This window comes from Berghia stephanieae, chromosome 3 (assembly GCF_034508935.2).
Source record: "Berghia stephanieae isolate SIO BIC M18660-M18661 chromosome 3, UCSD_Bste_1.3, whole genome shotgun sequence".
Classification (NCBI taxonomy): Eukaryota; Metazoa; Mollusca; class Gastropoda; order Nudibranchia; family Aeolidiidae; genus Berghia; species Berghia stephanieae.
In genome coordinates, this window is record NC_088362.1 from 74778325 (window position 1) to 74801201 (window position 22877).

Here is a 22877-nt window from a genome sequence, read left to right on the forward strand (position 1 = left end):
AAATAAAGAAGCAAAGTGGATAATACCGAATGGTTATGTCTCAAGTGAGAGCAAAATAAATGCAATTTTATTCGTTGTGGCATAACGTTTATATTTTACTAACCATAGGTACAATTAGATGTTCATCCGTTGATACTTTAAGTGGAATCCATCCTTCCTTCGTATTGTTTATGAAGGAAAAGATAGAAAAGGACATGATATTTGTCTTTCTACATTTAACATTCAACTTTGTCACTGTTCTTTGAACTCTTGGCGGAGGGGTCCATATAGCTCAGTTCATAGAGTACTGGCTCCACAATTAAAGTAATCGGTATCGATGCAGGGTGCAATCAACATTTTTCCTGCCCCCCCCCCCCCCCCGCCCTTCCCTTCTTTTCCTGTCCACACAGCACGGATAGGTAGCTGGCTGTTAGATCTGGCGGAAAGTATTTTCAATATACTAGCGTCCTATCCTAAAAGGTAGCAAACAATTGGAGTCTCAATTCCATCTAAAGTATTAGCCATTTTGGTCAATGGTCACGATGTAAATATCCCTAGTTTGTGATCGAGTGGGAAGGGGTCCAAATACAATTAGACATATTTTGATTATGTTTCTCTCCAAATCGTGTAGTTTTGAGGTTGGGGCAAAACGATATTATAAAATAGCAAAACAACTAGTAGTCATCTATTTTTTTTAAGGTCAATGTTTTAAGACTATATTTTTCGAACAATTATTTTCCCAACCGGACATTACATAGTTCAGTGACAACTAATAAGTATTTTTAGTAAATATGAGTCTGCATTTTGAAAAGACATGTTTGTCAATTCTTCATTTGATGGGGGGAGGGGTGGGGGAGGTCTTTTTGTTTACCTTGTTCTTGAAATGTATATTTTTGGTTTTCGTTTTTCCCTATTTTTCTTTTAATTTTTTAAAATGTTTCTCCCAGATGTCAGTATTAACTCACACTCAAAAGATTTAGGATAAGATTAATCCACCATAAAATAAAACCTTTGTATCTTTTGTAAATGTTTTCTATTTACAGCGTGGGATACCACAGGTAACGACGCCCCATCCCTCCTCCCGTTTTGTCCCCCTTTTTTTTTTGGTCCCATTCCCGCCCAGAGTGCGGTGCAGTGCTAAACGTTTAAAGTCACATCTTGATCTCGAGTTGTACAATAATATATTATCTAGGAAAATGCATATGCCTAAAAACCCAGAATTTGACAGCTTCAACTGAGGATAATATATTGAGATCTCTCTCTCTCTCTCTCTCTCCTCTCCTCTCTCTCTCTCTCTCTCTCTCTCTCTCTCTCCTCTCTCTCTCTCTCTCTCTCCTCTCTCTCTTCTACTATCTATCTATATTATATATATATATATATATATATATATATATATCTTTCTGTGTGTGTATGTGTGTGTGTGTCCTCCTCCTCCTCATCCTCCTCCTCTTCCATCGATTTCCCTTTCTTTCTTATTCTTTTTCTTACTTTATTTCCAAAAGCATACCTGATTTGAAGCTGTTACTTTCAATTTCTAACTGGCTTCCACCTTTAGATTTGTCTAGTGTGTCCTCACATAAGCTGGTTTACCTTCTCACAAAAGCGAAATTAATGTCATTATAAGAATAACTTTAAGTCACATATCATTATAATCATCGTTATAAAAAAAAAGAATTGAATGATTTATCAGATTTAAACTATATTAATTTATACTCAAATTTTATACATAAACATAGAACAAATTTTACATATCACTAAAGATAAAAATGTAACATAATTCAATCTACATATTTATATTTCATAGAAGAAATGTCTTTACAAGAGCATGTATTTAATTGGGTTGTTTTTTTTAAAACAACAATGTCTTAAAATTGGGATTGAATCTATTTGACTGATAAAATATGTTTGCAGTGTACTATGTAGCCTATGGCATCAATTCGGTATTAAGTTGAAGTGTTAAAGCTGCCAAAAAGATTTAAAATTTCAATCCATCAAAAACTTAAAATTGTTTTGTTTATGTATTTTATTTAAAAGGCTATTATGTCGGACTGTTTCGAGGTTGAGAGTTGAATTATATAGAAAATAAAATAGAATAAATGTAGGTGCTGAATGAGGAAAATGAAAATCGTATCTAAAACTGCAAAGAAACTAGAAATTTCGCAATCTTATCTTTTGAAGTTATAAATACTATTTGGCTTTTATGGCACCTAAATATAATACCTGATAGAAATGATGGGACACATATGTAATATATCTGTTCATTTGACATTAGAAATATGTGTATAAAAATATAAGATTTAAAAATGGTATTTCTTTGTGATTTGTGGTTATGAAACAGCAGAAATTTAATTCCATTCTGTAAGATTGAAGATTATCTGGTTATTTAGTTATGATTGCCAAATGTTTTATCACAAATTATGCCCATTTTGTCCATTGTAAGTCAGAGTTGTAAAACAGAAAGTTTTTTTACATTAGCGAAAGGCAAAATCGTATTCATCCTTGATCAGTAAAGTAATAACACAAACAAAAGTTATTTGGGTTTTTTTTTTCCCATATGCATAAATTTACATCTAAGAAAATCAGTTGTTTTAATTACAATAGTTTCTTAACGTAACTCATGAAAATTAGGACAACAAACCGTACGCTTTAGATTATAGAATGTGCACATCCAGCGTCAGTTCATTCGTTTGTGAAAACAGACAATAAAGTTCTGCTCAAATATTGACTGACTCTTTTCAAATACATCCATTCATTTCTCCATGTTCGTTTTCATATCGGATTATATCATAAAAATATCACATTGTATAACTGGATTAATAGTCGAAGTCCACCTTACATGGATAAAACATAAACTTTTACAGCAACTTCAAATAAAAAGTATGAATAAGTTATGGATATGCATATCTATTTGGCGGCTTTCTACGTTTCTACTCAAGACATAAAATAAAGATTAACATTGAGCATTTTTATTTTTATTGAACGCTACCATTGACGAAATAATATAAAGTACCGGTAAGAGTGGGACCATTATAAGAAAAGAAAGAAGTAATTTACCGCCGTGACACAACTTTTTCACCACAACTCTCTTTACTAAAAGAGAGATTTATGATCTTCAGCAATTTTGCACGCAAGAAGACGCTCGTTTCACATCTCCTTGCTGGTAATTTAATATCTATTGGTTCACCATGAACAAAGCATTTCACATCGTTGTATTCAGTTTCAGTACACAACCTATAAACCAGTTACTGTCGTACCTCTGGAGGGTCACGTATTTTAAAGTGTGGCCAGAGAAATCGATTGAAATGACCCTCATCTTGGCAAAAACTGTTAAACTTGGGACTTCGCCAGGTCCTAAGGTTTGAGAAGATTTTTTTTTGCCAGGATGAGTGCCATTTAAATCGATCTATTTTTAAATGAGGTGTTTTCCGCCAACTGTTGAAATACGTGTCTATCCAGAACTACGACAGTAACTGATTAAAGGAAGTGGGTACAATGAAAGAGAACTGCATAGCACAAAGAGAGTAGAGCATCAAACAGGAAATGTCCACTGAATAAGATTTAACTATGATTAAAATGAGCTTTAAAATGGGCTTGTTATACAGCGCGAAATCCACTAAACGTGCTCAAAGCGCTTTACATAGAGTCCCTGACCAACAGCAACACGGAACGTGTAGAACGAGACATGATGACTGTTAGACGATATTACAATTTTTTTTTCCGACCGAGACAACGCTGTTAACGGCCAGGTATTCATTTTACACCTGAGTACGGTGAGAGAATATGAGCAAGGAGCCTTTTACAAAAACTTAACTAAAACTTAACCGAGCGAGGCTCGAACTCAGGACCTTCCGATCCGAAAGCGAGTGTCATACCACAAGACCACATAGCCGAACTGTGATTACACATGGCTTGTTGGTTTGATAAATAGAGAATTTTAAAGCACATGTAACAGGGTAGAAACGTGGAAATGTATGGATAAATATGCATTTCTGTGTCTTCTGAGTTCTTTTATTGTTATTTTCTTAATTGGTCTGATATATACATTATGATTCATAATATAAAATATTGGACACAAAATAAAGCATTGGACATAATATAAAACATTGAACACAACATAAAACATTAAACACAATATAAAACATTGAACATAATATAAAATATTAAACATAATATAAAACATTGAATATGCTTTAAAACATTGAGCATAATAATATAAAACATTGAAGATAATATAAAACATAATATAAAACATTGACCATAATATAAAACATTGAAGATAATATAAAACATAATATAAAACATTGACCATAATATAAAACATTGAGCATAATAATATAAAACATTGAAGATAATATAAAACATAATATAAAACATTGACCATAATATAAAACATTGAACATAATATGGGATAAAGAAACTCTGAAGTGGAAAATTCTTTCCCTCATTTTTTTTATTCATCATAATATAAATTTCTGTTTATGGAACATGACAACAATGGACAAATGAAACATTATATTATCGTCTATTGATGTATAAATAATTATCATTCTTTTGTGAAAATTTTAAAAAGATTCTCTCCTAGCAGAAAAAGTACGTTTTTCATGGAAACTATTGTCTCTAAAATACTTGAAAAGAAATAGCTTTGTAATCTAATCCAGGCTTTTTATTGACGTCTGGTATATATTATAAAAACTCAAATGTATATGTTGAAATAGGACACTTTGTATTATATGTTAATAGATTGTACATCACTCTTTGCTTTGATTGTGAGTGCTTTATTCACAAGGTTTCTTCCAAATTGTAGAAAATAAAAATGCCTTTGTAAGCTGTTACGCGTAATCTATTGAATGTCTCCTGTCAAAGCAACTGGAAATCACATGTGGAAAGTTTTAAATTTACTAAACGTGTAAGAAAAAAAAAAGGAATACTATATTCGACTGCCCTGCTTTGCTTATTCTGATTCATATTTTGACTCGCTCTCTCTCTCTCTCTCTCTCTCTCTCTCTCTCTCTCTCTCTCTCTCTCTCTCTCTCTCTCTCTCTCTCTCTCTCTCTCCCAATCAATCAAACTATGTATCTATCTATACTTGTCCACATCGATCTTTGGCTAATCATATCTATCTATCTATACATCTGTCTTTCTGTCTTTAGTTTTATCTTATCAAATTTAATAAAATAATATTAAATGAGGGAAAATGATTGATGTTTCAATTTTGATTTTGTTGAAATTAATAAACGTTTATAATATACTTTTTTCAATGTTAGATCTATATTTATTATAAGGAATTATTGTTGATGGTGGTGTCAAAAGTTGAATTAGATTTTTAACTTATTGATGTGTATAACTCCCTTCAAGCTAGTATTGTTTCCAATAACACCCTTCCGAAGTATCACATATTACAATTCTTTATCAAGGATTCATTTTTCGCATAACTCATGTCTTTCATATTCTATTCATAACTATGCTAGTTGTCGAGATAGCCCTGACGTCATAGTGGTGCATGACGGACCGGATGAATCGGCTCCTGTGATTGGTCAATTTTGTGGCATGCACAATGGGGAAGAGTTTAATTCCAACGGGCCTAATTTATTTGTCACTTTTTCTTGTGACGATCGAGATCAACGGCAGGGTGAGTATGAAAAAAATTAACCTCTTTTTAAACTTTCTTTTATATAGCCAATATCCAATAAAGGTACTCAAATCGCTTTACAAGAGGCTTCAAGTGAACAAAATGGCTCAACTTGTCGCACGAGTCATGGCGTCATTCTATTTTCTCTATTTATTTTTCTATTATCTTTTATTCTATTATTACGCTGTTGCGGACCGGGTACTTATTTTACACTATATTGCGGTGAGAGAGTGAGATTAAAGAGAAAAGGCTTTTTTCCAAAGACTCAACATTGTGTTATCCCGAGCATGTGCGGCGTGCGGCTATGTGGTCTGGAGGTATGACACTCGCTTTTGGTAACGGCTATTTACTCACATTCTCTCACCGTTCTCTGGTGTAAAATGAGTTCCTGGTCGTTGACAGCGTTGTAATATCGCCTAACAAGCGTCATGTCTCGTTCTACATATTACTTTTTGCTGTTGGTCAGGGACCTTTTGTAAAGCGTTTTGAGCACGTTAAGTGGATATTGCGTTCTATAAAAGCTCAAGTTTGTTTGGGGTTTGTTTACAACCAGGGACCTACCTGCTCGAAGCGAGTGTTACACAAGATGACCACGAAGACGTGTAACATCTTCTTTTGCGCTTCAATTTAGCATTAGGAATTAAAATCATGGTCCCGTCGTTGTATCCTTGGGCAAGATGGTTAACCATTACCCCATTACCCCACTCGACTCAGGTGTGAATGAGCTCCTGGCTGTAGGCAGTGACGGATATTGTAAGAGTGTTAGTACAAGACGGACGCCTAACAGACGACTGGTACTATGTGAAATGGAAATATAATAATAATGTAAATTATTTATACCGCCCTATTCCATATACAAACTGCTCTAGGAGCCTGGTTTCATGTGGCCTACTGATGAATAAATGATGAATTATGTATCGCATTGAACATGTAGATTCATTAAATTGATCTATATAACAGTTCAAATCATTTATATTTATCTAATATAAAATCTATAAGTTAATCTATAAGGCAAGCTTAAAATTGAATTTCAAGAATCTGGTTTACCTCGACTTAAATACCGTTTCGGGACGGTCGGTAATATTTTTGTATTTTCAAAAGGTTTTTCTTCTGGTTTTTTTTTTTTTGTTTTTTTTTTTTTTTTGGGGGGGGGGGGTTATTATTTGTTTTTTTCCCAGATATTTCAATTCTCAATTAAAATGTAGGGCTTCTTTCCACTTTCAATCTTCTTTGCATTTGTATTGCAAGTCTGGCCAATTTTATAAAATCAAAAGGTTATAGAAAATGAGCTAATACGATTCACATGGGGTTAAAACTAACAGCAACATTCAATGTGTGACACAAGTAAATATTACACCTTCAATACACTGGTACCATTGTTGTTGTCGATTAGAGACAACGCTATTTACAGGTCACGTACTTATTTCACTTCTGAGTACGGTGAGGAAATGTGAGTAAGGAGCCGTCTTCAAATACTCAACTTTAAGCTGCCCACAGCGTGACTCAAATCAGAAACCGAAAGACGCCTAGGAATGTCATACTACAATTGAAAAATTTGTACAAACTTGATGGCATAGCATTTTTTTTTAATGTACCCAACTGTTAAAAGTTACTCTCACTCTCATGAATAGTAATAATCAAATGCTCTCGAACTCTGAAAAAAGTATACTGTATATAAGTTTTATGGCCAAAAAATTCGTCCATCAAATATCGATCCATTAAAATGGCCCTCATCTTGTCAAAAACTATAAACCTGTAGCTTTATCAAAGTTCCAGGTCCCTGGTTTTAGAGTTTGTGACAAGATGGGGGTTATTTAATAGATCGATATTTGGTCGAACCAAAATTTTAAACAACTGTCTTTTCAAAGTTCAATAGAATGGCTCTTACTAGAGTGAAGTCGCCGATATCGTACATTAAATACTTTCGTAGTGAAAGTGTACGATATGGGGTACGACGAGGGGAGACTTCACTCTAGTATCTCATGATAGGAAGCCAGCTTGCTCTTCACAATTATCCATTTCAGTAAATTTCATTAATAAAATGTGATAATTTTTTTCTCATCATTTCTTTTTGGCAGTCCCCTGGGGAAGGTCAAGGGCCAAAACTGTCGTTTCTTGAATTGTTTCAAGTCATGTCTGCCATTTTTACAAATTATATATATAATATATATATATATATATATATATATATATATATATATATATATATATAACATTTTGACTTATTGTTTAAGGAAGTCCTCGTTCGTTTTATATATATTTATTTGTTAGTTTGTACTTTCTCTCTCTAAATTTTCAGGGTTTGCTGCGACATATAAATTCATTAGTAAATCGTCGATGGTGCCAAAATCTGTCAAGAATCAGTCAGGTAGGTTTTCAGATTATCGATCTAGAAGTGTTATTATCGTGGTGGTGGTGGTTGTGGTAGTCGTAGTACCGTAGTAGTGGTGGTGGTAGTAGTAGTAGTAGTAGTAGTAGTAGTAGTAGTAGTAGTAGTAGTAGTAGTAGTAGTAGTAGTAGTAGTAGTAGTAGTAGTAGTAGTAGTAGTAGAATTGTTATTAGTAGTAGTAATAGTAGTAGTAGTAGTAGTAGTAGTAGTAGTAGTAGTAGTAGTAGTAGTAGTAGTAGTAGTAGTAGTAGTAGTAATAGTAGTAGTAGTATTAGTAGTAGTAGTTGTAGTAGTAGTAGTATTAGTAGTAGTAGTTAGTAGTAGTAGTAGTAGTAGTAGTAGTAGTAGTAGTAGTAGTAGTAGTAGTAGTAGTAGTAGTAGTAGTAGTAATAAGAGGAGTAGGAGGAGGAGGAGGAGAAAGAGGGTTGTGGGTGTAATGCGTGGTTTAAGGTGGAAATTAAATTTTATTTAATAGAAAAATTAGATGGAAATGCTCCAGCTACTCAGGCGTTTTGCATAGGCAGTCAGCTTCTACACCCGTAGCATCGCCCTATTAATTTCGTTTTAAAAGATTATGATTTCCCCGTTACATAATAAATGATAATAAACAGCGTTAAGTAATAGCTCGTATAGCTGTCTAAGAATATAACCTTCACAATAAAATTAATAAATGATAAGAAAAAAATAAATTTCATTCCCTTTTATATTTGACAATAAATGTTAGTCTGATTTATTGTTTTATGTGTATCAAAAGTACGTATTTACAGATTTTTGTTTCATGACACCATAGAGCACTTAAACATAGCCACAGTATTTGATTGTTTTTGCGAAGATTTTATCTTGTGGAAGCCGAGGTTTTTAGCCGGTCTGGTTTTCTCTCTGATCCTCGGTGCTTAGTGCAGGGTTGATGTGTAAGGATGTCTGGCTGGAATTCCTCGTCATATTCCAGCGTAGGAATGTATTGAAATCTGGCTTGATATTATAAATATGCACATGCTGTCAGATTTCTCCGTGTTAAACTCCATTGGCCTGTCTGAGGGATTTGTGTACCCTTAGACAGTGAAACATTTTGATAAATACGTGTACATTATATTTAACAGTAATGAAGTCCTAATCTTATGAGTCAGACCTTGCACACCATTTCAAATGGTACAAACGGCTAAACAAGCCTACCGACATTATAATTTAAATAATCTACTGCATAAACATTATAAGTATAGACTCATAAATATTCAAAGTAAAATAAATAGTTCCAGCGTCCATAAAGGAAAATCTTATTAGCATGGGGTAACCAAAGATAGTTACGCCGGCCTTGTAAACTTTAAAAGACTGCACTAGGCTAGATAAAACAGCGAGATTGTAATGTGTGATCAAATTACGAGTACATTTATCCAAGTCATACAATCATAGGGTATATGAAGAGTAGGCAGATAATGTTGTTGATACATAGTTTTAAAAAATCAAATCAGTGTTTTCACTCACCCCTTTTGAATAGTACACTACTTAATAGGAATTAATGGCAGAGACCATTCCTTGGAAGGTTTATTTCAAGGGAATCATTAGGCTCAATGTACGTGGTTAAATAGGTTTCGAGCGAACCTCTCCTCGATTCACAGGCGTCTGTTTCGAAGCTAGTATGTGGATTCGGTTTTTCATTGCCCGGTGCCAGGCGAACACTGGGTGGATTAGGTCTTTTTGGCAAAGAGGCGTGAAATGTCATACTCGGCAGAGGAAATACTTTCGTTGTCCAAAAATTTAACAGATGGCTGCTGTCATTGTAAGGTATGGGACATACCTGTTGAATTTCTATCGTCGCAGTGGTGCGAATTATGATGATTATGATGGTAATGGTGGTGGTGATGGTAGTGGTAGTGTGTGGCAGCGGTGATGATGGTGATGGTGATGGTGGTGGTGCAGGTGGTGCAGATGTTGGTGTTGATAGTGATGGTAGTGGTGATGATGATGTTGATGGTTGTAGTGGTTGTAGTGGTGGTGATGGTAGTGGTGCAGATGGTGCAGATGTTGGTGTTGGTGGTGATGGTAGTGGTGATAATGATGATGTTGGTAGTTGGGGTGGTAATGATGGTAGTGGTGGTGATAGTGAAGGTGCTGGTGGTGATGGTGATTGCAAGTCGACAGTAAATTACAAATATTACAAATAAAATGGTCTATTACATGTATTCAACACAAAATAATGTCCTCCAACCATTGCTATTATTACAATTACTATCCACGCTCAATTTCTCTCGCCTTTTTGGGGTGGTTCTATTGCTCAAGAGGAGCTAACATTAGATCTGACAAAGATAACCCCCGATTAACTAGCGTCCTGGTTAGCGGTTAGCGAGCTATTGTTACTTTCCGTTTTACGCTCCGATATCATGGTGACAAATTAGAACGCAGGCATTTGTGTTTGGTAAAGATTTTAAATAGGCACGGAGTGGTGCCAGAGGAATCAATAAAGAAAAATACAAGAAAAAAAAACATTCCAAGAAGTCAGCATTCCTCGAGGCAGGCTTATTTTTTGGGATCGTTTTTTTTTCTTGTATTTTTCTTTCTTGCTTTGTCTGGCACTGTTTCACACACAGGTTTTCACATCTATATCGATATCAGGATAGGCTACGACTTCATTGCCATGGATTCAAAATAGTCACGTTTTTATTATACTTTTTTATATTTCCATTGCGCTTTGTCATGTTAATTATGCCTGCTTATAAACATACACTTTGTAGTTATTTGATAACCCGGATACACTCTTGAAAGTCGATACTTAATCTATATTTAATTGAACAGTAGTTCTCCAAAACTTCCTAACTCCGTTTTTCTCATTTTGAGATATTGAGGATTATTTCCCATAAAATCTCTTATTCGATCTATAATTTTATTATAAACTAACTTCAAATTCACACAAATCTGGGGAAATTCTAATGCCCAATGATGCTTATAATAAAATTTACGTTTCAATTTATCATATGGATGGAAAATCTCAAAAATGAAAAAAAATCGACTTAACGAGTTTTGGAAAACCAGACTTCAATTGTAAAAAACACCGATCTCTCTCTCTCTCTCTCTCTCTCTCTCTCTCTCTCTCTCTCTCTCTCTCTCTCTCTCTCTCTTTCTTTCTCTCTCTCTCTCACTCTCTAAATCTCTCACGAACACAAACACAAACACACACACACACACTCATACACATTCCATCGTTGAATTCACGTATTGTCTGTCGAAAGCGACAGTTCTACATACCATCAAATCAGCAAAAATTATCGACACACAGTCATAATCATGAAATATTTTGCATACTATCGTATGTGCTAAAATCATGACTTATCCAAAATCCGCCAGTTATTTATAGATGTTTTATCAAACACATACAAAATATAAAGACAAAATATTTATTTTAGATGTCATTAAATTGACCAAATGTCACTTACGATAATTCGTGAAATCAACGTCGATTCCCACATACTTCTATTTTTACGGTTTTCATCAATTCTTTGTTTCATCAGCTGACGAAGGGGGTATTCCCACCACAGTTGGAAGTGAGTAGTTTACCAAATTAATTATTGTTGTTCATGGCTGTTGTTTTAGTCCATTTTTGGGGGCGATTGTACGCATGCGCCGCTGGTGTATACGATCGTTTCATCCAAATTGTCAAAACTTGTCTTGGTATATTATTTTGTTTTGATGTTAATATTCCACATCTCAATTTGGTATTGTGACCCAGTGAACTCAATGTATACAAAAATGATTTTGATCGAGCGTATATTATAGTTTGGTTGTGGGGTCTTTTTTAATTGGGAGGCGGGGTGGGTAGGGTGAAGAAGGGAGATTTGTATTCATCGCCTTGTTGTGATTTTCTTTTTTGTCCGGGATATTTTTTAAATTGTCCTTGGGGAACGAGCTGTTATTTGTTTCTGTTTAAGAATATGCATTCATACATTTCAAGCAAATCTTGTTTGTCTTTTATTTGATTTTAGCATCTTATTCACTCCGAAGTGTTACAGGATTGAGGTGTAATTATGCTTGTTTTTTATCTACTAATAAAAAGCCCGAAATTTCGCGGGGAAGGGTAAATTTTCTTTTTTTTCTTTTCAATTTTGTAATTTATTGATTACTATCAATGAATGAGAGAATATTTCAGTGCCACAGTTACACAGTGCCACTAATTCGGAAATAGTACACCCCAGGAGGCAAGAAATTTTCATTCACACACACAGTGAGGCAAATGCATAAACAGAATTATTCTAAGCATGAATATGTTGGCGATATCAGATAAGTACAGCCTGTTTAAATTATCGGGAAGTGGTAAAGGCGGCAGTGATATTTCACCAATGGCACAACAAACATAATGAGGATGACACAGCATGCCAGAGTTTTGGTAATCAGAAACCGCAAATGTTGTTTATGCGACCAGTATTGTGTGGCGTGAGACTCCAAATAAAGGAGTTGGTAGGGGAGTTTCTTCTTAATGACTTACAAATAAATTGATTTTTTTCTGATGGCGTGCCTGCTACCCAGACCGACGATTTTGTCGTTGCTGTTGTGTTGTATTTACCATCTTGTTTCATTATTCTACTTATCTATGTCAACAGATCAAATTACTAATTTAGAAAAAAAAAGTGGGGAACAGTGAGCCTAGAATAATATAATAATAATAATAATAATAATAATAATAATAATAATATATATAATAATAATAATAATAATAATAATAATAATAATAATAATAATAATAATAAACTTTATTCATCCAAAACAATGGATATTCGTTTGCAGACGTGGCATGCATGAAAATGTATAAACACAAACCAAATTCCTAAAACTAAAATGAATATGAACTTAACACGACGGGTTTGAGAGTGACAGTGACAGAGGGATAAACAGGGACCGTCAGAGTCTAGCATATTTATGCAATATCGATCTATCAAATCTAAATACAATAATGATAAAAAGTATTGATTTAAATGCAATGCTATTACATAAAAATTTTGAATCGAATACAATGTCAAATCATGTTTAGCAGACAACAACGACAATGGATGAAAACAAAAGTCTGAAGACAATGTTGACAAACTTTTCTTCCAGTTGGATAGATGAAATAAATTAAATTCAACCATGACCAAAACCATGTATTTTTGTTGACAAATGTATTCTTGCGATTGGACAGATATAATAAAATAACTTCACCCATATTGACATGATCCCTTAATGATTAAAATCCTCTAGGAAATGTTTTAGAACCCTGAAAGTATCCGCTTAAGCTCTTCGAATACAATATTATACTTGCCATTTTTGCAGGTAAAAGCCAATCTGCCACTTTGTCGGTAAGAGGCAATCTGCCTCTTAATCGAATTGGCCAGATATCATCCGAAGGCCAAATAGTCCAAGTTGAAGGTCAAATTAAGGATCCAGCAGCCAAAAAACAAAAAACAAAAAGGACTTATGAATGCCCCCTTGCAGATAGTCTAAATAACCATTGGAACCAACCGGCAATAAATATAGTTCCACCTTATCTGTAGGACTCTGAAGAAACACATTTTCAAAAGTTTGGACAAAAAACTTTTCCTTCAAATATCGATCGATTAAAATAACGCTCATCTTGTCAAAAACTCTCAACCCTGAGACTTCAAGAAAGCCATGCATCATACTCCAAAGAAGTCCCAGGTTTTGGAGAGTTTTTAAATAAGATGAGGGTCATTTTAATCGATCGATATTTGAATGAGAAATTTTCTGCCAAATTTTTAGAATGTGTTTTTGTAGATTACGGCAGTTTAATCTTTAGTCGTTCGTAAGGGAGAGCACACACGATACTGGTTTCTGTGATGGACGAGCATCAGTTTTATATTCTTATTTTCATTCCAACTTTTTAGCCGCAAAATCTTTGAATCCCTACTCTGGTATACTTGTCAATGTTGACTTTTGTAATATAATCAAGAGGTCGAATTTTTCTAATTAAACCATTTGATTATACCTCAACCATGCTGCTATGTCTCTATTCTTTTGTTGCTTAAATTTACATTTTAAGTGCCATGCTCTATGTCTTATAACTTCCTCTAGATGAGTATTTGCTCTTTTTGTGAATGCAACAAATTGACAGTATATTTTCTATTTAAATACCCTTATAAATATCTTTAACGTATGCTCGTTTTGTCTTTTATATTTCAATATCAAAACTATATAATTACTTTCTTATTTTCTTTATCCTGATTTTTTATTTTATCTGGGATTCTTTTTCTTTGTTTTTAAATGTCTAATTTTTTCATGTAGACCAACCCACGCGGGAGTGAGCTTTGACATAATTTAGCAATGAAGATCATAATGATCATATATTTTTGATAACGATTAACCAAACTAAAAATCGTTTTTAATCACCATTGATAGTGAAAAACAAAGAGAATGAAACCCCAAAAAATATAGGACACTGTAGCAATTTTAACCGTATGCCAATGATTATACTGATACAGTAGAATTGTAATTTCCTGTGAGAATTTTATCAAGGAAATCTAATTTTTTTTTAATTAGACCCGTCTTACGAGGTTTTGAAATATTTACGCACCAATTTTAGACAATATTTCTTAATCAAGAAGAAGAGAAGAAAGAGAAAAATGAAAAAAAACTTAACTCTAATATAGCTTTATGTTTTCTCTGTATACTCTGAAGAGACACATTTTAAAATGCTGGCCAGAAAACTCTTTCTTTAAATTTCGATCAATTAAAAATCCTCATCTTGTCAAAAACTCTCAAAGCTGGAAGATCCTGGTCTAATAGATTTTGACAAGATAATGGTCATTTTCCTCAATCGATATTTGAAGGAAGAGATTTTTGGCCAATTTTTTTAAAATGTGTTTCTTCATATTACGGCAGTAATAAAGTTTTATGTACTCACTGCGGGGCTGCGGCGATCAGAGAACGAACGACTACTCTATTTCCTGCAGGAGACAAGTTCTGTGAACAATAGGATTATCGATCTTGCTTTGTCTTTCTTCATTGTCTTCCTCCTCCTCCCCCCCCCCCCTCTTTTTTTTCTTTTTTTTTTTTTTTTTTGTTTCTTTCTTGACCATAATATTAATGTTTTGGCTTTGTGTCGGATTGTACGTCATCAAAAGAGAAAGTTAAAACAAGGAATTCTTTGAATGCTTTATGTGATCATAAGGTTACCGAAATCTAGTTTGTTTAAATATTGTAAGCTTATTGTGCTTTGTTGATGTTTTGTTCTTTCTATTGTTTGACCATTTCACTGACTCTCACGTTTTAACGATTGTCATAATGTGAGAAATATATAAATTATATTTCAGGGATTCCTTTTCCAAAACAGAAATTCTCTCTCTCTCTCTCTCTCTCTCTCTCTCTCTCTCTCTCTCTCTCTCTCTCTCTCTCTTTTTTTTTTTTTTTTCTTTCTTTCTTTCTTGCTTTTTTTAAAAATCTCAACTCATTCTCTTTCTATTCCTCTCACAAGCTATTTATCTCCATCTATTCAGTCATCTATCGTTCTTTCTATCTATTTATCTATCTCTCTATCTATCATTCTATTCGTCTATCGATCTTTATATATATATATATATATATATATATATATATATATATATACATATATATAACGGTTCTCTCCTTCCCGCCTTTCTCTCCTCTCTCTCTCTCTCTCCTCTCTCTCTCTCTCTCTCTCTCTCTCTCTCTCTCTCTCTCTCTCTCTCTCTCTTTCTCTCTCCATCTGCCTGTAAGATGATACGATGACGGTTCTTTATAAGCATCAAGGAAAGAAGTTATCGAGAGATCATTTCACGCATGACTTGTTTCCCTGTAAGATTCCATCCACGAAGTCCGTGTTAAATCCAAGATGACATTCCAATCAGTATTGACGGAGTCTCGTCACCAACTATAAATGAAATACATTCATTTTCATATATACTGCATTTCCATAGTTGTAACAACGCGCATTGAGATTTATAGATAGAATGAAGTTGACGTCACTCGGGTCTTTGTTATTGTTTTTTGCCATCCGCGTTATGAGTAATTCTCACTAAACTATATTAACCAGACTATAAACGTTTAAGGTTACATATAGTTTTGTGTGTTGGTCCATTATACTTCCGGATGGCAATGTTGTGAGCTTCTTAGCCAAGTGCACAGCATCTATAGTGATTAATATATGTGACCTATCGTCTCATAAATTAGATCATGAGATAGAACATGTTTTATGATTATTTCAATTAATTTAATCTAATTTTGGCACAGCCTCACCTTATAGTATACATGTTATATGTAGTGTGTGTGAGAGAGAGAGAAAGAGAGAGAGAGAGGGGGGGGATAGAGGAGGCGGTTTGTAATTTGAGGTGGGGGGGAATGTTGATTTTTGTTGAGGCTTTTGGAGGAGGTCTGGTTTTTGTTTTGTTTTTTGTTTTTTTGTTTGTTTTTTTTTTTTTTGTTTTGTTTGGGTTGGGGGGGGGGGGTTGTTGTTGTTTTGTTTTGCTTTTTGCTCGTTGTTCTTTTACTTTGTTTGTTTTGGTTTTGGTTTTCTCTTTTTGTTTGTTTATTTGCTTCCAATTTTTTAATATTTTTTTTTATATTTAGAGGGTGGGCGTTCTGGGTTTTGTCTCGTTTTGTTTTGTTTTTTTAATCCTTTTGTTTTATGATTATTCCAAAATTGTTGCCATTAGTGCAGGGTATTGTTCTTAATAGGGAATCATTTGAGCAATTTGGACTGTAGTGGGTAAATTATGATTATAAAATTACTTTGTCCTAGAACCTTTTCTGACCTTTTGGTCCCGTGTCATTTACATGAATCACACATGGAATAACCTCCTCCAGTAATCATTTAGAACCATCAGGCAATGGGATCTGAAATTATCCCGATTTCTATAGCGTTAAACAGACAGTGGCAAAAGCTTGCTACCCTTTGGATAGGACGATAATCTATCGCAAAGTATTTTTCCGCCAGATCTAAGAGACCAAGCAACACAACCAATCACCATTTGTTGGAAAGATGGCTCAGAATAAAATTTCGACTGCTTGGGAAATATTTAAACATTATGAAGCGCATTGAACATGATATATATATATATATATATATATATATATATATATATATATATATATATATATATATGCTCTATACTGGCAATTTTCATATTCATATTATCATTTTAACATATTGAAACGTTTACTAATGCTTTCTTTCATAAACAACTCTGAGTATGAAAATAATAATAAAAAATATTGTGCTGTGATAAAATGATATATGATGTGTCCATTTATCTGAGGCATTTCCATGGGTTCACCCTGGTCAGTGCACCACAGGGGCTAAAGTTTATTGTAATCATTTCATTGTCGGTGAAAAGGACACTAGTGACGCTGATGCTTTCTGACTCATATGCAGATTCAACTATTTTTGTAAATGAGTTGGATCTAGAAGGTCGCAATATAATCCATGACAATGTAATTTCATAATCATAATTTACTTAATACAGTCCAAATTGCCAAAATTATTCTCTCTTTATCTCTCTTATATCGTATGGCTCGGCGGCTTAGTGTTACCAGTTCTCGTCTAGTCTTGGTAACCGGTTCTGAGGCCAATCTATCTGGTAGAACTGGTGAGTATTTTACCTATACGCATACCATCGATAGAGGAGAATAAGCTTGCGTTGGGAAGTTCAAAATTTCAAATGCAAGAGTTCATGAATACGTTTAGGATCTTTCCTGTGTTATTTCTCATCAAATTTGATCCTCTTTTACACCAGCGGTTGTAAATTAATCGATATATCGAAATATTTGACCATAAGAAGTATTATTCTACGCGTCAAAATCTATTTTTAGTAAAGACCGGGTGCCTGCGGGAGAAAAATACTTGTTGAGTTCCTCCGTTTTGTTTTGTTGTTTTTTGTCTTTGTTTTTTGTTTTGATATATGAAAGATGATAAGCATACCTCTTAAATTTATTTGCTAATTGTAGTAAAATCGGGGTTTCCCAAAACCGAAAGGACTATAAGTATATAGCTTCGATGATTATTGCAGTGGACTAAAATTTGTAATTCTGACCAATTTTTCGTCAGAGTTACTTGCTGAGCATCCTCTGTAACCCCGGGTAAAAACAGATTGAGATGATGTGTTGTAAAACGTTATCGTGTACTACCTGCTGGGAGAATGATTGAGGGAGCGATATTCAAAACCGGCTTTTTTATTATTCAAGGAAAGCATCAAAATTTTGTCATTTATTTGGTGACTTAAAGAAAAAGAAAAGCTTATCTTGTTTGCCTCAAATAACACATGCTATCCTGAGTGTCTTGAAAATTCAAATTTTCTCTGGTAATTTTAAGGTGTCAAATAGATTGTCCATTTTCTGTCAGGATGTGACTTAGCAGGTTTTTTATGCCACCGCCTCAATTAGCATAATGAAGATCATTTTTATCAAATCAGTATGAACTGACAACATCATCCTCACCGTCATCATCATCATCATCATCATCATCATCATCATCATCATCATCATCATCGTCATCATCATCCTTACCATCATCATCATCGTCATCATCTTCTTCATCATCATCCATAGTAATAAGTAATTTGTCTAAAACAATGATGTGACTATGCTGGTTTTGTTTTGTTTAAGTTATAATTATGTTTTGATTTATGTCCTGTTTTGGCACACTGCCTAAAACAAGCCTTGAGTCTTGAATCTTTGATGATCACCCTACAGGTGACGGAATTCAAACGGTTATTAATAATGTATACAGTGCGTTTCCAAGAGTTTACCATGCTCAATGTGCTTCCAATGTTTCAATCACTCCCCAAGCAACCATTATAGAACCAAATACACATTTCATTTTATACAACATAAGTTGTCTGTTAAGCGTCTTTTGTGTCGTAACACTCTGACAATATCCGTCATTTACCTACATTCTGATACTCGTTCATACATGGGTCAAGTGGAGTAATATTTGTCAAGGTCTTCATCTAAGAAAACAACGTTGGGGTCAAAGATTGGCATTTATTTACACCAATAATTTCATTTGTCACGTCCAAGATCACCTGACCTATTTACAAGTCGAGACACCATACAATTATCAACTGTGCGGCTATGTGGTCTAGTAGTATGACACTTGCTTTCGGATCGGAAGGTCCTGAGTTCGAGCCTCGCTCGGCGCATAGGTGAGGCCTTGGAAAAGGCTCTTTACTCACATTAACTCCCCGTACTCAGGTGTAAAATGAGTTCCCGGCCATTAACAGCGTTGTCTCGTTCTACATGTTACACGTTGCTGTTGGTCAGGGACCCTTGTAAAGCGCTTTGAGCACATTAAGTGGATATCGCGCTATATAAAAGCTCAAGTTTTGTTTGTTTTTATTTTGTTTTTGTTTTTTTTTGTTTTGTTTTGTTTTTCTGAGTCAACAGGTGATATAATACTTTTTTGTTTAAGTCTGCAAATACTCGTTTATCATCTGTAAAAATAGTTTTCAAATGTTGAAATCTGTCAGTAATTCTGTGCTCGTTGACAAATATTTAACAAGGGCTGTACGGAACTATTCAAACCCCCAACCCAATTATTTTTAAAGAACAGATTCGTTATAATCAAATTATAATAACAACAACCTGACAATAAAAAGTCGAAAAGAAATGTCTTTAATTAAAACGACTATGTCATTTCATTTGCTTCCAAAAAGATCATCTATGTGATAATGAGACCCCGTTCCTTGTAATAAACATATGAAGGAAGGAGTAAGAATAGGACACGGACGACAATGGAAAAACACTTTTTAAAAAAAATATTGGGATTGAAAGAAATCAATCTAATTTTATATTGATATATAAATATGAGCCCAATTTAACAAAACAAAATGTCTTTAACCGCAGACTTCGTTAGAAATTCTTTAAAAGTCTCAGGTTTAAGTTGTCTTTACAAGCCCGGGGTCATCTTGATTTATTAATATTATATGACCGTAAAAAAAATTCTGACCAAGGAAACTAAGGAAGAGGATTTGTGTTATTACATGGCAGAGTAGCTGTTTGTGGAAGCAAAGATCGTCAAAAGGGGTGATTAGCATAGGACATATTATTTCTTCTGTCTCAGATACAAAACAACAGATGTTGATAATGGGGATGGAAATTATCATATTATTTCTGTAATGGAATTCTTGCTCTTGAAAGAATGAAAACAGGTGGCATTAAAATTTTCCTGCCAAATTGGCATTATTATAATCATTCGTGGTATTTGTTTTGGTTTTGTTTTGTTGTTTGTTTGTTTGTTTTTTGTTGTTTTTTTTTTTTTGTTTTTGTTTTTTTTTTTTTTGTTGTTTGTTTTGTTTTGTTTTGTTTTTTGTTTTTTTTGTTTTTTTTTTTTTTTTTTTTTTTTTTTTTTTTGTTTTGTTTTTTTTTTGTTTTTTTTTTTTTTTTTTTTTTTATTCCTTAGTATGTGAAGAGCCTAGAGGAAAAAGTACTTAAGCCACAGGAAGTTGGTTTTGAGATAATGAAGATTAAAATTTGGATTAGACTATATAGAGTATATAAAAAATAAAATTGTAATATATAGATAGGGGACTTAGGTTGTGTTTATCATAATCAAATTGATGAGTGAACTGGGGTGATTATGCAGTATGTTTATCACCGATTAGCTAAAATTCATGAAAATGTGACTTAAGTACTTTTAGTACTGGGGTCTTGATATTATTTCATCTCCACAAAAACAAGTTTTTTACGTGTTTATAATCAAGGCCTGAGCGTGGAAAGAAGTAGTCGCGCTGAGCGTTTTTACGTTAAGTTGTTTACTATAGACTGCAAGTCATCTTATAATATTATGCAATGCGTGGTTTAAATAAATTTAATTTAAACACACAAAATAGTGATACTTTTCCAGACTACTCGGGCGTTTTACATAGGCAGTCAGATTCTACACCCGTAGAATCGCCCCTATTAATGTAGTTTAATATTATAGAGGTCTGCAAATCCTATGATTCCCTCTTTGCACAAGAAATAATAAAAAATATACCACAATAATTCATAGCGCGTAAAGCTGTCTAAGAATATAACCTTCACAATAAATAAGTAATGAATAAGAAAAACAAAAATAAGTTACAGACGCACATATAGTTGACAATTAATATTAGTCTGATTTATTCAGTTTTATAAGTAATAATATCTACGTATTTACATATTTTTGTGACATCGTTGAGCATTTAATCATGGCCACAATATTTGTTTATTTTTCCTAAGAGATTATCTTGTGGAAGCCTAGGTTCTTACCCGGTCTTGCCATCTTTCTGGTGCTTGGTGTCAGGCTGAAATTTCATATTCATATGACGTCAGATTTCTCCGTGTTAAACCAAAGAGCGTTTAGGTAACGATTGTTATGTTACCAAGAGCTCTCACTTCCCGCTTTTGGTGAAGCCACGCATCTTCCGTCTTCTACTCGTATTTTCTTCATTGTATCAGTAAGCCTAGCGCGCTTGATATACGCGGAGCACACCCACCTCGCTGTCTCGCCTGGCACGCGACAATAGCATTGCGGTTAAGAGAAGTGAGAGCTCTTGGTAACTACGTTACCCTACACACTCTTTGGTTAAACTTACTTGGCCTGTCTGAGACAATGGTGTGCCCTCATACATTGTTACATTTTGATAAATAAAATGTCTTATAGTTAATAGTAATCAAGTCGTGATCTTATGATAAGGATAATGTTTGGTTCAACGCTAGTCTACAGTTAGACTTAGTGAAAGGGTTCAAATTGTACAAACGGCTAAACAAGCCTACTGACATTATAATTTAAATAATGTACTGCATGTTCATTTTAAGTGTAGACTCGTGGAGATTTTAAAGTAAAATAGAAAATGCTAACGCCCATATAGCATGAAGTATACAAATGATTTTACGCCGGCCACATGAACTTTACAAGACGACACTGGTTTAGATCAAATCTATAATCCAATCATATATCCAAGTCATAATGATAAATTGCATGTCAAATACATAATATTACAATCATAAAGTATAGGAAGAGTAGGCAGATAGTGTTGTTGATACGCAGTCTGTCAGAAAGATTTTTTAAAAAAATGAAATCAGTGTTTTCACTCACCCTTTTTAATAGTGCACCACTTAATAGAACAAAACACAGCATCCTTTCCTTGGAAGGTTAATTTTTGAAGACAATGATTCGGTTTAATGTACGGGGTTAAATAGGGTTCCCTTACCGTTTGTGTCATTTCAAATCGACCCACTAACGAATATACAGTTCTCCTTGTGATATTACGCATTCTTGCGACATTGGTCACAGACTGTCCAGCTTGAAGATGACCAATGGGACGTGCATGTTGTTCTTAACTAAGTCGTGACATCGCGTAGATGAATGGATGGTATTTTGCATTGTGTTTTTCTGCCTTGAAAATGTTTCAAGAAGATACGGAAGGCAAAAAAAAATAATCTACACATTTCCTGTCCACAGTAAGGGGCTAAAAGGTCATGTTAGCACGTGCGCGAAGTGATCAAAAACAAAAACATCGACTATCGGTACACAAAGGCTAATGGTAAACATCTCACTTCAAAATCATTAGCCTACGCCAACGGATAAACAAGGAACGACGATTTTAAATGTGTATACTTTCTTTTGATCGCAAGTATATAATACATTTAAAGGATAATTCTATATTCAGCCTTAACTACTCGTAAGATAAGATATTGGACAGTATAACAATCAGATTGTTTCACAGACTATAACATGTAAATTTCATTCATAATTGTATTCTTGTAGAAACAAAAGTTTAACTATGATGGTCACTGATGGTACTGAAAGAGTCGGAGAACCGGAATTAATCCCAATGTATGAAGCATGAAACAGATATAGCGAATTGCTTTCTGCCACTTTGTGTTCGATATGTCGCAAAATACTTTTGAGCCAATCTCAAA

General features: G+C 34.0%; 1 protein-coding gene across 20 annotated transcripts in view; it reads left to right on the top strand.

Annotated features, from left to right (window-relative positions):
- LOC144968435 (suppressor of lurcher protein 1-like) overlaps positions 1–22877 on the top strand; it is a 469097-nt gene that overhangs the window by 389957 nt on the left and 56263 nt on the right. For 9 of the 20 annotated variants that reach the window (XM_078906786.1, XM_078906792.1, XM_078906787.1 and 6 more), the window contains 4 exons: positions 1023–1037; positions 5448–5608; positions 7908–7976; positions 11501–11533. In XM_078906786.1, the coding sequence (XP_078762912.1) occupies positions 1023–1037; positions 5448–5608; positions 7908–7976; positions 11501–11533 (278 nt within the window). The remainder of the gene's footprint in view (positions 1–1022; positions 1038–5447; positions 5609–7907; positions 7977–11500; positions 11534–22877) is intronic. The other 11 variants (XM_078906801.1, XM_078906806.1, XM_078906802.1 and 8 more) reach the window with 3 other exon arrangements.